General features: G+C 48.7%; 1 protein-coding gene across 5 annotated transcripts; it reads left to right on the top strand.

Moving 5' to 3' along the window:
- The first annotated feature begins 936 nt into the window (after positions 1–936).
- On the top strand, positions 937–12941 carry RNF34 (ring finger protein 34). Of its 5 annotated transcripts, none has more exons than XM_030958593.1 (6): positions 937–943; positions 7408–7626; positions 8901–9290; positions 9619–9672; positions 9898–10099; positions 11171–12941. In XM_030958593.1, exons 2-6 carry the CDS (start codon positions 7423–7425, stop codon positions 11356–11358), a joined length of 1038 nt encoding a protein of 345 aa, XP_030814453.1. In that variant the 5' UTR covers positions 937–943; positions 7408–7422; the 3' UTR covers positions 11359–12941. The 5 variants fall into 5 exon arrangements, with proteins under 5 accessions (XP_030814453.1, XP_030814451.1, XP_030814455.1 ...); XM_030958591.1 differs by lacking the exon at positions 937–943 and adding an exon at positions 4387–4441; XM_030958592.1 differs by lacking the exon at positions 937–943 and adding an exon at positions 4411–4460.
- Positions 12942–12957: the final 16 nt, after the last annotated feature.

Genomic DNA, 12957 nt, shown 5'->3' with positions numbered 1-12957 from the left:
CCCTGCATGGCAGCCAGGCCGCGGCTGCGGACAGCGAGGGGATGGGCTGCACTTGGGCCGCTGCGGCCCTGACGAGTTATCTGCTAGATAAGGGAACAGACACTTTCTCTGGGTGCTGGCACTGCTGAGGCACCGCAAACCCCAGGGTCAGTTCTGGGCCCCTCACGCCGAGCAGGACCCTGAGGGGCTGGAGCGGGTCCGGGGCAGGGAACGGAGCTGGGAAGGGGCTGGAGCCCCAGGAGGGGCTGAGGGAGCTGGGAAGGGGTTCAGCCTGGAGAAAAGGAGGCTCAGAGGGGCGTTTGGCTCTGCACAACTCCTGCCAGGAGGGGACAGCCGGGGGTCGGGCTGTGCTCCAGGGAACAGGGACAGGAGCAGAGGGAACGGCCCCAGGCTGGGCCAGGGCAGGGGCAGGGCTGACATCAGGACAGATTTCTTCACTGAAAGAGTGGTGAAGCATTGGAAGGGCCTGACCAGGGAAGTGGTGGAGTCATCGTGCCTGGAAGTGTCCAAAAACCGAGCCAACACGGCTCTTTGCAATGGGGTTTGGTGATTGGTCACAGGCTGGACTCGATGATCTTGGAATTCTTTTCTAATTTAACGATCCTGTGACTAACAGAGCTGTACCAGGGGAGGCACAGGTGACCACGGGCAGTGGCTTGGTGGTGTTACTGATTTTGGGAGCTCTCTAAACAGACGGAGTCTGGTTTTAAAAGGAGATGGTGTTTATTCTGCACAGGCTGCAAGGTGGAGGTTTCCACAAATCAAGCAGCCCAAGGGGTAAAAAGTTACATCTTTTATACAGTAAAATTTAGATGAACCCACCTATCTCATACATTGTCTCTGACACAAGCATTTCTACGTTACAGAGAAGACCACAGAGTGAATTCACTCCCCTCTGGATTTCCTGCAAGTTAATTGTGATGCCATAAAGATGTTTCCACATGTAAGTTTTTATTTTCTCAATAACTTGTTAAAGTACTTCATTAAGGCATCATATTCCCAAAGAAAATACTCCAATTATTATAATAGTTCTCATTTTTGTAAGTGAGAGCAAAACAAAACTCAATATTATTATACATCTGCATGTCCCTGGGGGTTTCCATTGCGCTGCTCCTGATTCATGCCTGGGGGTGGTGAGAGGAGGAGGAGGAGGCAAATCAAGCGGGGGGTAATTTTCTAGGATACATTTGCATTTAAGAAACTTAACATTGTAGCTTGCTGCTGCTTCTGGCATAATTAATGATCGTTTCCTCGCCCTCAATGAACTCATTGAGCTGTGTCTGAGCACACATGCCAGGCAGTGACAGCAGCTATTATCTTTTAAAGGTCAATTTGCTGACATTTCCTGAAAGTAAAGCCCGGTGGCCTGGGCGGAAACGCGGAGCTGGTGGCGTGGCAGGGCAGGGAGGGGATGAGATAAAGGCCGGGCTGTGCAAGGGCTGGGAGGGAAGAGGAAATGACAAACATCTGGTTCTGATGTTTCTGTGCAATGCTCTGCTGACAATCCTTCAGTGCGTGGTGCAGGGAGAACATTTAGAATGCACTTTTAAAGGATATTTAAATCAGCAATCATGCCTGAAACCCAGCAGTGAGAGCTGAATTTGGTTGTATTAAATCCAGGATTAGATAACCCAGTTGAAAAAGTCATCTTTTATCTCACCTGAAATAGGCTGAGCCCAACAGCGAGGCCAGAGGGGGCAGCAGGGTGATCTGAGGGATGGAGCATCCTGTGAGGAAAGGCTGAGAGAACTGGGGCTGTGCAGAACTTTTGGGGTGACCTCATTGTGGCCTTGCAGTGCCTGAAGGGGCCAACAAGAAAGATGGAGAGAGACTGTTCACAAGGGCCTGGAGTGACAGGACACAGGGAATGGATCCCACTGGCAGAGGCAGGGTTGGATGGGATTCTGGGGAGAAATTCCTCCCTGTGAGGGTGGGCAGGCCCTGGCACAGGGTGCCCAGAGCAGCTGTGGCTGCCCCTGGATCCCTGGAAGTGTCCAGGGCCAGAGCTTGGAGTAATCTAGGATAGGGGAAGGTGTCCCTGCCAATGGTAGGGGATTGGAAATAAATGATCTTTAGGGTCCCTTCCAACCCAAACCATTCCAGTTCTGTGATTCCCTGATCCTTCCCACAGCCATTAATATCCAACCTGGAATCCCCAGATAAAGCCCAGCAATTAAATTTGTCTTTTTAACTTTACAATTAAATGTTGCAGATGGTTAAATTAAAACCAAATGAATATTCCTGGGAAGAATCCCTTCCCTCCCTCTGGCTCTGCTGCTGTGTAAAACCTTGGGGAATTACAGAGCTCATTGTCACTTGTTATTTGGTGGCAGAAGGAAATGGGACATCTCTCAGTAATAGATTTAAATCTTTTAATGCTGCTTTGGCACAGTCCTGGAGGCTCAGTGAGGGCAAAGCTTTTATTAATAGAACCTCTTGAAATGCTCCTTTTCACCCACGGAGGAGCTGGCACAGTTCAAAGCCTCGCTGTGGTTTCAGTCTGGGCACGCTGCTGCAGGAAAAGTCATCTCCAGTCACAAGTTGAGGACATGATTCATCCAGATCTGCCCAAGTGAAGGCAGGAGTGGCAAGTGCAGCTGCCAGCACTGTCACCAGATCTCAGCTCTGTCAGGCCCACGTTACTCCCTGAAACATCTGTGTTTGGGAGGATTTCTTGTTAGCAAATCCTTAACAGAGGAAAAGGGAAAATGTTGGGTTCTGCTTGGTTTGGGACAGCTTTTACCCCATTGCAGCGACTGCATGGGGAGTTCTCATGTTTTAATGTGATATTATTAACAAAAATATGTGTATAACTTGGTACTGCAAGGGTGACACTGAGTTGAGAGAGTTTAGATGATTTAGAACTTCTTAAAAACCAAGCTGTACTGCTATTTTTAAGGTGTCTTAAAGCAGTCCCTTGCATGAGAAATGTGAGGAATGTGCCATTGCAAACTCCAACGTTGTATTCACAAGGCTTTTCTATTTTTTCTGTCACTTTGACTAAAATGGCAAGCTATTATTGGGGAAAAAAATTACTTTTTTATTAAGTCATGTGTACAAGTTCAGAGCATATTTAAAGCTTGTCAAGGAGCATAAGCATTTCTGAAAAAAGGTGACCTGATTTTGAATTAAAATGTGGTGTCAGGGCAAATCCAGAAGTTGGGCTGTGTGCACTATCTGCTCTTACTCCTGAAGGTGCCAGGACTGTGCATTCACATGGCAATTACACACCTTTTTTTTTCTCTTTTTTTACCCACTTCTTGTATCTCATTTGCTCCAAAAATAGATCCTTCCTGCAGAAATTAGCAGATTGCATCCAGCCCTTTGTAGGGGTAAATTTGGTTTGTGCTCTGTGTTTATTTTCAGCCACTTTTGTCTGTTCCTCTTTTTGGCAAAGCCCTGCCTGGTTCTTGGCCCTCTGTGCTCTTACATAAAGCTCTCCTGAAGCCTTGGTCAGGTTTGTACTGCTGGGTTTTCTTTAATGTGATCTTCTGGTTAAAAGCTTTCAGTTCTTGCAATCTTGGATTATTATTTTATATATATATATATATATATCCCACTCACAGCCTAGAGAAAATAATAATGGCATCTAGGAGCTCACTGGAAGTGGATTTTTAAAGAATAAATCTTTTGTCAAGTTTTAATGGTTCTCACCAAAGGGTTTGGTAGAATAAAACGGAAAGAGGGTGGATTTGGTTTTGGTGTTAGGGGGAAATTCTTTACTCACAGGTGGGCAGGCCCTGGCATAGGTGCCCAGAGCAGCTGTGGCTGGCCCCTGATCCCTGGCAGTGCCCAAGGGCAGGACAAGGCCTGGAACAGCCTGGGACGGTGGGAGTGTCCCTGCCATGGCAGGGGTGGCACTGGAGGGCTCCACAGAGGGACAATCCACGGCCTGCCTGGGCAGCTCCCGTGCTCTGCCACCCTCCATGGAAAACAGCTCTTCCTCATGGCAAGGTGAAACTTCTGTGTTTTCATTTATGGCCATTCCTCTTCATCCTGTCACTGGGCACCACCAAAAAGAGCCTGCCACCATCCTCCTGGCACCCCTTGGAGGTGTTGGTACGGATGGATGAGATCCCCTCTCAGTCTCCCGTGCTGCACACAGCTCCCACGGCCTCGGGTCCCATCAGCGTCATCCTCGGTGCTCCATCAGTGCCACCCTCGGTGCCACCCTCGGGTCCCATCAGTGCCACCCTCGGTGCCCCCGCGTGTCCCGGCCCCGCTCGGGGCATTTCCGCGCCCCCTCGGCCCCGCCGTGTCCTCTGCTCCCATTGGTCGCTCCCGCTCGCCGTCGGGGCGCAGCAGCCAATAGGCGCGCGGCGCGGTGGCGCGGCAGCCAATGGCGTGCGGCGCGGCGGCAGGGCCCGCCCTCCGAGCGGCGGCCCGGCGGGGTCGGGGGCGGGGGCGGCGCGGCGCTGGAGCGGCGGGAGCGGCCATGAAGGTGAGGGGGGCCCGTGAAGGTGAGGGGAGCGGCCGGCCGGGACAGCGCCTCTGCCTCTGCCAGCAAGGGACGGAGGAGGAGGGGGCGAAGCGGGGAGGGTAACGGGGCCGGGAGCCCGGCGGGATGTCCGGGCCGGGCCGCCCCTCCCGGCTCGCCTCAGGCCGCGGCCGCTGTCCCGGCCCGCTGTGAGGGGAGCGCGGGCCGGAGGCCGGGCCGAGGGGCCCGCGCTGAGTCAGCGGCCGGGCAGGGCCCGGGCCGGGCCCGTGAGGGGCTCAGCGGCGGCTCCCGGAGCCCCGGTCCCTCCCCGGAGGCGCCGCGTCGCGCCCGGGGCTGTTGGGCCGTCCCGGAAAAGCTCTGCTCGGTCCAAAGGTGGGTGTAAAGAGGAAGTTTCAGTTAAAATGATTAAAAATAAATCCCTCCCATCGTTCTCGTGTCGTTCTGAGGCTTTGGTAGCACACCCAGGTTGCACAGGTGTGTCAGGAGCAGCAGGTGAAATCCCTCCAGGTAACTAAACACCCTTAAAGCTGAAAAGAACAGCAGAGAAGTTGAACGCAGGATTTTGCTCCTATGAGATGCACATAAGGTATGGAGAGGGACGATACCGATGGCAGCTTGTCCAAGTGCAGACTGATGGTTTTGGTGCAAAAATTGGGAATGTTTTGATCATTTCTCAAGGGAGGGATTTTTTTTTAGCGTGTTTAATTTGTGTGTTGTGTTGGTGCTTTTCTGCACGGTGCCATTTCTTCTGCAGAGCAATATGGAGAGTCTAGACACCGTAATTCAATTATCAGTTAATGACCTGAGGGCACAGAAGGAATCCACAGGTGACGTGGGTTAAGGAAATTATTGCCCACGCAGCCCTGCCTTTCACCTTAAGTGGGTGGTTGGCAGCAAGATAAAGAGATTTTTTGTTTGATACCAACAACTTCAGTGTGTCCAAAATGAGTAACAAAAAGTTCCTAAAAATATATATATATGTTTGGTGTTGACAGTGATGTCTGAACAGTTGTTACAGGCTCTGGAATTAAATAAGTCCAAGAAGCAGGTGTTAAACTCAGGCCAGGGTTGTGGTATCAGATGTCTCATGTCCTTTTGGTCATTGTGTGTCCTGATGCTGCTGCTGTGACCCCCTGAGTTGTGTAAAATAGAAGTTGAATTCTGACAGATCCTTTTGGTTCGTTATTTTATTTTTCTGTTCTTTATATGTGGTTGCTTTAAAATGTTTTAGATACATAATAAGCTCCTCAGTTTTGAAGAAGAGGTGATGAATGAGAGGAATGGTTGTGTTACAGCTTTCCCTTATGATGAGAGGAGGTATTTTTCAGAAGTTCCAAGTTTTAAACTCAGAGCTCTGCTGGACTGTCACTGGTTTTCAGGATGTATTTCTGGAAAGTTAATTCCTCTTGCCTAATAAACCAGGATAATAATGTTTTGCCCAGGGAAAATTAATATTAATGCATTTCCACAGTGCTTACAATGGAGAAGTATAAAACAAGCTTTAGTTTGGGGCTGGGATGGGAGCTCCAGGCTGGAGTGAGCAGTGTGAGCTCCCTGGAGGTCAGGGAAGGGCTGCTGGAGCTCATACCCTGCAGGAAGCTGAGGAAGCTCTCCTGGGGTGCCCAGGGCACAGAGGGTTCTTGCTTCACCAGGGTGGATTCTGCTCTTGAAATACCCATAATGATGAGTGGGTTTAACAGATGAGAGGAATTTAATTAGAATGTATATTTGATGTTGTAACTGAAGCTCCTGTTCTCACCTTTTGTGCTCTGTGGTTTGAAAGGAGACGTTCTGGCCCATCCCCATTATTCTGGCATTAAGTTCCCACAAATGTAAGAGGATTGTGTTCAGTTCAGGGCAAATGTGCAGCTTCATCTAGAAATTAGTGTAGTTACACCAGGAATTAAAGCACCACGTTACAGAGCTGAAGTGTGTCTTCTGGTTGGTTGGGGTTTTACAGCAAGATTTAAAAGTCTCAAAAGCAATTATTCGAAAAAGAGAACAGCTGTTAAAGAAAAAAGTAGGAAAAAATAATTGTGTTTAAAGGAAGTTGTACTGCTCAGTTTCCTTTCAGGGAGAACCTGATGTGATTCTGTTTGCCCCTCGTGTTTTTTCTAGCAGGTCTCAGGGGGCCACCTGACAGTGATTAAACTTGTGACCTGCCCAGCTTGGATTCCAAATTCCACCTTTTAGTAGAATATGAGCTTTTGATAGGGAATCAAGTGCCTAAGGCTTCCAGGGATAAAAAGTAGCACTTTGTTTATGTGTTCAGAATTTCCACTGCTTTAAGATTATGTGACTTAAAACTGAAATACAATCAGTAGAAAGTAAGTTTATTTAGATTTATTTTAACTGTTAGACAGTCTGTAAAGCAACAAAGCAGGGAGGTTCAAGGAGATCTTGAAAAGTGTTTCCTTCTCAGTGAAACCAGACTGTAATTATCTTCAAGTTTGAAAGCCAGGAATGTTATTTTAGAGAGAGTTTTGTTGTGAGTCATGCAGAGCTCGGTGAGCTCTGGAGCAGATCCTGCAGGGACAGTTGTGCATTAATCATGAGAAGTTTTCTGCTGTTTCTGCCTGTCCCCGTTGGGGGTTTGCCCCTCACCTGCAATGGGCTGTCAGCCACTCCTTCCTTGCTCTGCTGTTGCATCACTGCTCAAACTGCTGCCTCTGTCTGTGGGGATTCTCCAGCAGAGGAGTGGGGAGTGTGAGCTCCCTCTCCTGCCAGGGCAAACCTTTCCCACTGGGGGCTCCCTGTCCTGCCAGGGCAAACCTTTCCCACTCTGGATTTCAGCTGGTCTGGAGCTGCTCTGGCACAGCCCGAGCGTGCCGGGATCCCTGGCTCTGGGATTGGCACCCCATGCTCCTGGGCTGGTGACAGATGGAGTGAAGCAGCTCCTCAGCAGCAGCTCCCATCTGGTGGGGGCTTCCAGATCCTGATCTTGTGCATCTGCTCTGTGATGTTTTCAGGCGGGAGCTACTTCCATGTGGGCTTCCTGCTGCGGCTTGCTGAATGAAGTCATGGGCACGGGGGCAGTGCGTGGCCAGCAGGCTGGCTTTGGGGGAGGTGCTGGCCCCTTCAGGTTCACACCAAGCACGGGCTTCTCAGCATACCCAGCTCCTGCTGCAGCCAGCACCAACATCGTCTGCAAGGCCTGTGGACTTTCCTTCTCAGTTTTCAGGAAAAAAGTGAGTACATTTCCTATTGCATTGGAGTTTTACACCTCTGAACTCATGTGTGGCATACTGGGAGATGAGTGTTTTCTCAGAAACCCGAGGCAGATACAAACTTCAGGAAGGGAGGAAGTGCTTTATTCTGAGGTCACAAGAAATTATTGTCACCACGATTAGGAGTTAGTAAGTCTGATGTTCATTAGTCAGCAACACGTTGGATCTGGGCTGGCCTGGAAATTAGTGGGCTCTGATTTGTAAGATAAATGTGTTACCTTCAGAATCTTGAACAAAAAGCCAATAAGGCTTTGAAGATGGCTCCAAACAGTGGCTGAGTACTGAACAAACTGGGTGATGGAAAAGTTAAAAACTCACAAAACAGTATTAGAGTTTCTTTCTGGAAGTTCTCATGCAGTTCTGGTTGTTTCCTGACCAGCTTTAGTTCTGCTCAAGGCTGTTGTGCTCCCGCAGCCTCTTCCTTCTTTGGGAGGCAGGTTGGTGGGTTAATGCAGATAAATAAAACTGAGATTATTTTATTATTTCTGTGTATCACAACTGTCTGGGATTGTTATTTTTGCCCCCTCAGTGACCTAATCCTCTGCAGCTCTTTCAGATGAAGCCTCTTCCCTCAGTTTCTGTGTTGTTTTCCCTTTATGTGTCCCGTTCACATGGCAAGGCTTCATTGAATGAAGCGTTGTGTGGAGACATTTCTGAAGCCAATATTAATTTATAATCCTGAAAACCTTGAGGAGTTTGGGTTTGCTCACAGCAGCTGGGAGCTGACAGCCTTGCCTATTCCAGCTTTTGTGTATTGTGAGTCCTTTGAACAAAGCTCTCTTCAGAAGTGACATCTGGGCTTTGGGAGTATTTCCCTCCCATGTGATTCATCACATGTGAAGAGACTTTGACTTCTTGCAATCAGTTGAGGAAGCAGGAGGATCTCTAAAGTTTGGGGTTTTACTGTTGTTTTACACACACAAAAGGAGCAGTGACAGTATATTCAGAAGTATTTTAACAGACCATAAAATTGGTTTTAGTTTTGTTTGTCGTCTAAACTACAACTTGAGTACTTTATTAGTTTATTCATAATATTTTTCACTGAAACCTCAAATCAGCTTCAGTACTGCCAGAAGAGTGAGGGACTCCCTTGGAACACTTGCAAAACTGACAGGGCAGTTGTCTGTGTTTAAATCTTAAAAATTATGTCTGTCCCAACTGCCAGTGGAAGAGCTAATAGGAAATGCTGTAGCCTGGAGAAGCCAGAGCTGAATGGTTCCCTCCTTTCCCCTCAGCACGTGTGTTGTGACTGCAAAAAGGATTTTTGCTCAGTTTGTTCAGTCCTACAAGAGAATCTCAGAAGATGTTCCACCTGTCACCTGCTGCAAGAAACGGCCTTCCAGCGGCCTCAGCTCATGAGACTGAAAGTGAAGGATCTGCGGCAGTACCTGATCCTCAGGAACATCCCCACGGACACCTGCAGGGAGAAGGAGGACCTGGTGGAGCTGGTGCTGTGCCACCATGGCCTGGGGACAGAGCAGGACACGGACGCTGGCAGCCTGCGCCCGGCACGGTCACAGAGCTCAGCCTTCTTCACCCATCCCTTCTCCACCTCTGTGTCCATGTCCAACCCAGGAGAAGTTGCCAGCAGAAGGGGGAGCACAGGGAGTGGAACACCTTCACGGGTACAGTGGTTAACGTGTTTTATGCAATAGCACTGCTTTATTTTATATATTTTCTTTAATAGTTATGTATCAATTTAAAATAAAACACCAATTGATACAATTGGAGGGGCAGGAAAAATGCCTTTTGTACCTTGCACCTGAAAGCTGGAGATAATTAGCAAAGGTTGCTAGTTAATGTCAGAAGTGACTTAAACCTGGAATGATTAGTAGCAACTGGAACTTCAAAATGTCACTTCATTGTCACCTGAGATCACCTTGGAAGGAAGGAAAGTGTTTTATAAGGGAATAACATGGGTTTTTATCCTGATGAGTTTCATTTTGTGCACAGGGACAAACTGAAACATCTGTAAATAATGAAGAAGAAGAAAGTGCAGAAGAGCAGGTGAGATATCCAAAAAATAGATGTTTGGCATGTGACACCATAAAGTGTTTTATATCTCTGCCACCGTTTGGCCTCTTGCTCTGATTCTTCCAGAGTTTGCTGTGTCTAGCAATGAATGTCTGCACACACTGGCTTAAAAAAAATTAAACTTTAGCCAAGCTGCTGCAGCTTCAAGTGCTCTGAAGTAGCCAGGGCAGTTAAAACCACACAACTGATGTGTTTCAGACCCCAGGGCTGGGCAGGAAGAGAGCCAGGGCCTCCCTGTCTGACATCTCCAGTCTGGAGGACATCGAAGGGATGAGTGTTCGGCAGCTGAAGGAAATCCTGGCCTGCAATTTTGTCAACTACTCAGGATGCTGTGAAAAATGGGAACTTGTGGAAAAAGTGAGCAGACTGTACAGAGAGAGCGAGGAGAACCACAAGACACGTAGGTTTATCTTTATTTCTGCTTTCTTAGGACTACTGAGGTTCTGGTTTCTGGTTTGGTTCTGCCAGTGGAAGAACTTGGTATCTGACCTCTGTCTGCTCTGCTGGAACACCTGGAAAATGTGTTTTAACAATGCAGGGTGCCCCTAGAGTAGCTGAACGTGGCTGTAGTGATTAAACAAAGCTGTCCAGGATTGTGCTGGTTTTTTGAGACTTTCTTCCAAAGCTCGGACAGCTCAGCTTTCACAGTGAAGGTAAAATTGCACAACTGAGAACTGGTTCCTCAGAGAACTGGAACTTGGCACCTCCCTGTGCTTTGCTGGGTTTCACAGGGCATTAGCCAGAGCTGCTGTGTAGCTGTGCAGATCAGGGCACTTCAGGTCTGGTACTGCAGAATTAAAATCTACAGTGACAGAAGTCCAAGGGCTTTGCTCTCAGGCCACATTTTCATAAGGTGGTTCTGTGGCTGCAGCCCAGTGGCTGCTGTTCTGCCCTCTGCTCCACACAGCAGTTGGAGTCTTTCACTTGTGTAATTTGTCCTCAGACCAATTCTTGCTTACACAAAACTTGGGGAAAAACCTGTAAACTTAAGGTTTCTTTTTTTCGCCACAATCTGATGGAGTGTTGAGTTATGATGGGGATGGTGACTATATGCAATGAAACTTGACAGGTTTTGTTCACTTCTGCCACCTTTATGGCCTACTTAAGGCTTCTCCTTCTTAGTCTGCTTTATTATTATTGTGTTTAATCTTCTGAGGAAAGTGTTCTGCCAAGCAGTGAGCTCTGACACGGAAAACCAGCATGCTCTGAATTTTAATCCAGCACGTTATTTTGCAGTCATTATATTCTGAGTTGAGAACAGTTTCTTGAGTTTAAAGAATGAAGCCAAATATTGGATGTTCACTGGAGGGGCTTTCTAGTTCTTATTTCTTTGCTTCTTTGTGGAGGAATATAGATTAATTCATACTGGGGGTTAAAAAAGTTCATGTGAGGGGACGGAGCATGGCTGGGCTGGAGCTGCCCTGGCTGTGCAGGGCCCAGAGCCGTGACCTCCCTCTCTGTTGGTTTGCAGAGGGGGAGAGGATGCAGCTGAACGAGGACGACGACAGCCTGTGCCGCATCTGCATGGACGCCGTGATCGACTGCGTGCTGCTGGAGTGCGGCCACATGGTCACCTGCACCAAGTGCGGCAAGAGGATGAGCGAGTGCCCCATCTGCCGGCAGTACGTCGTGCGGGCCGTGCACGTCTTCAAATCCTAACCCAGCCCTGCCCCCAGTGCCCCGGGCAGGGTTCCTGTGGGCAGGGTTCCTGTGGGCAGGAGTGCTGCGCCCTGGGCACGCGGCAGCTTTGTCGTTTTGGTTAAACTCGGCCTTTTCAACGTCAAGAAGTTGGTGAAAGGTTTTTCAAGCAGCTCCTGCAGCGCAGGGCTGGGCAGGCCCAGGTGCTGCCCCACTGACCTTACAGCCCCACAGATTGTTGGAGTCAAACTGTTTACAGCAGTTCTTGCTCTCTTCTGAAGAATCTCACCTGTCCTTACGCATTCAGCACTCGGCAAGTGGTCAGCAAACACCTCTGCTTGAGCCTGTTAGCCTGTGGTGTTGTCTAGTGCATTAGAAGCAATGAATATATCAGTTGATTATTCAGCTTTTCCCTAATGATAGAATGTATCTGTTCCGACAGCCCGGCGCCGGGGTCGGACACAGCTTAGGAAGCACTGCCATGAACTGTTCCCGCACTGAAGCCCTTAAGCAATCTTGCCTTATGCTGATTGCTCCCTCTGAATGTCTGTCATGACACGTGTGCTGTCTTGGCTGTTCTCTGTCAGTGTACAAAACACTCCATCACTCTGCAGGGCTCAGGGGCTGCACTGGGCTCTGCCTGGTGGGCTCCAAAAACCAGTTCCTAAGTGGTTTTTAGTTTAGGAATAAACTATTTTTTTAAGAAGGGGTACTATAGTAAACCATGTTAGCGTGGTCCTTAATCCGCTCATGCCTGTTGTGACTATTAACCTGTGATGATTGTACTCCATGTGCCGACAGCCTGATGTTACTGTGAATCCTGACCAGGGGCACCAGCTCCTTGCTGCTAACGTGGAATGTACAGCGTTACTAACCTTAACTGGGGAGGGGAGGCAGGAGCAGGGACAGTTTTTGTTTAAAATCTCCTGTTCATGGACTTTCACCCAAAGCCAAGTCACCCAAACCAGCTTCCCTGTTTTGCTACCAGTCTTTGGCCCAGGGTCAGGCTGAGCTTTGTGCCATGAGCTGGGGTCCAGATCCTCCTGGAGCAGGAATTGTAGGGTCCCTGTGGGATGTCTGTGAGCAGTGACCTGGGGAAGGGAGCAGCAAGAGAACTCCTGCTGGAGGTGAGAACAGGACACCTGTGACCAAGCATTGGTGAAGCTCACTGTAAAAAAGAGGTGAGGAAGGACCATGTGTGTCCAGTTATTTAAGCAGAGTTGGTTTAAAAATGTACAGTTTCTCCTTTGATTTCCCATGTGGCAGCAAAGTTCCAGAGCCAAGGCTGTGCTGGCTGAGGGTGCAGGACCTGAGAACTGGACCTGTGCTGCACTGGCACCTGCTCTTATTTTTGTGAATCCTTAAGCTGGCTTCAAAGAGAGAAAGCAGCTCCTCCTCACACAAAACACAGCTCCAAGCTCTACTGGGTATTTTTCAGAAGGGAGCAAACCTCTCAATGGCTTTATTTTTTAGAAGTAACTTTTTAAAGGTACTTAATTCCTGGAGTCTGTCCAGAGGGGAGGCTAATGAAGACAGACATGCCCTTGGTGTCATTTCCATGCTGCTCATTGGCCACTCGAACTCAATAAAGATGGGTGATGGGCTCTCTCAGCCTCTGTC

This window comes from Camarhynchus parvulus, chromosome 15, assembly GCF_901933205.1.
Source record: "Camarhynchus parvulus chromosome 15, STF_HiC, whole genome shotgun sequence".
Classification (NCBI taxonomy): Eukaryota; Metazoa; Chordata; class Aves; order Passeriformes; family Thraupidae; genus Camarhynchus; species Camarhynchus parvulus.
Note: the sequence above shows the minus strand (reverse complement) of the source record. Positions and strands in the feature narration are given on the sequence as shown.

Excerpts from the sequence above, each read along its gene's own strand:
- RNF34 (XM_030958591.1), top strand. Across the intron at positions 7,627-8,900 it reads TCTCAGTTTTCAGGAAAAAA|CACGTGTGTTGTGACTGCAA; the intron begins GTGAGTACATTT and ends CTTTCCCCTCAG. Across the intron at positions 10,100-11,170 it reads CGAGGAGAACCACAAGACAC|AGGGGGAGAGGATGCAGCTG; the intron begins GTAGGTTTATCT and ends GTTGGTTTGCAG.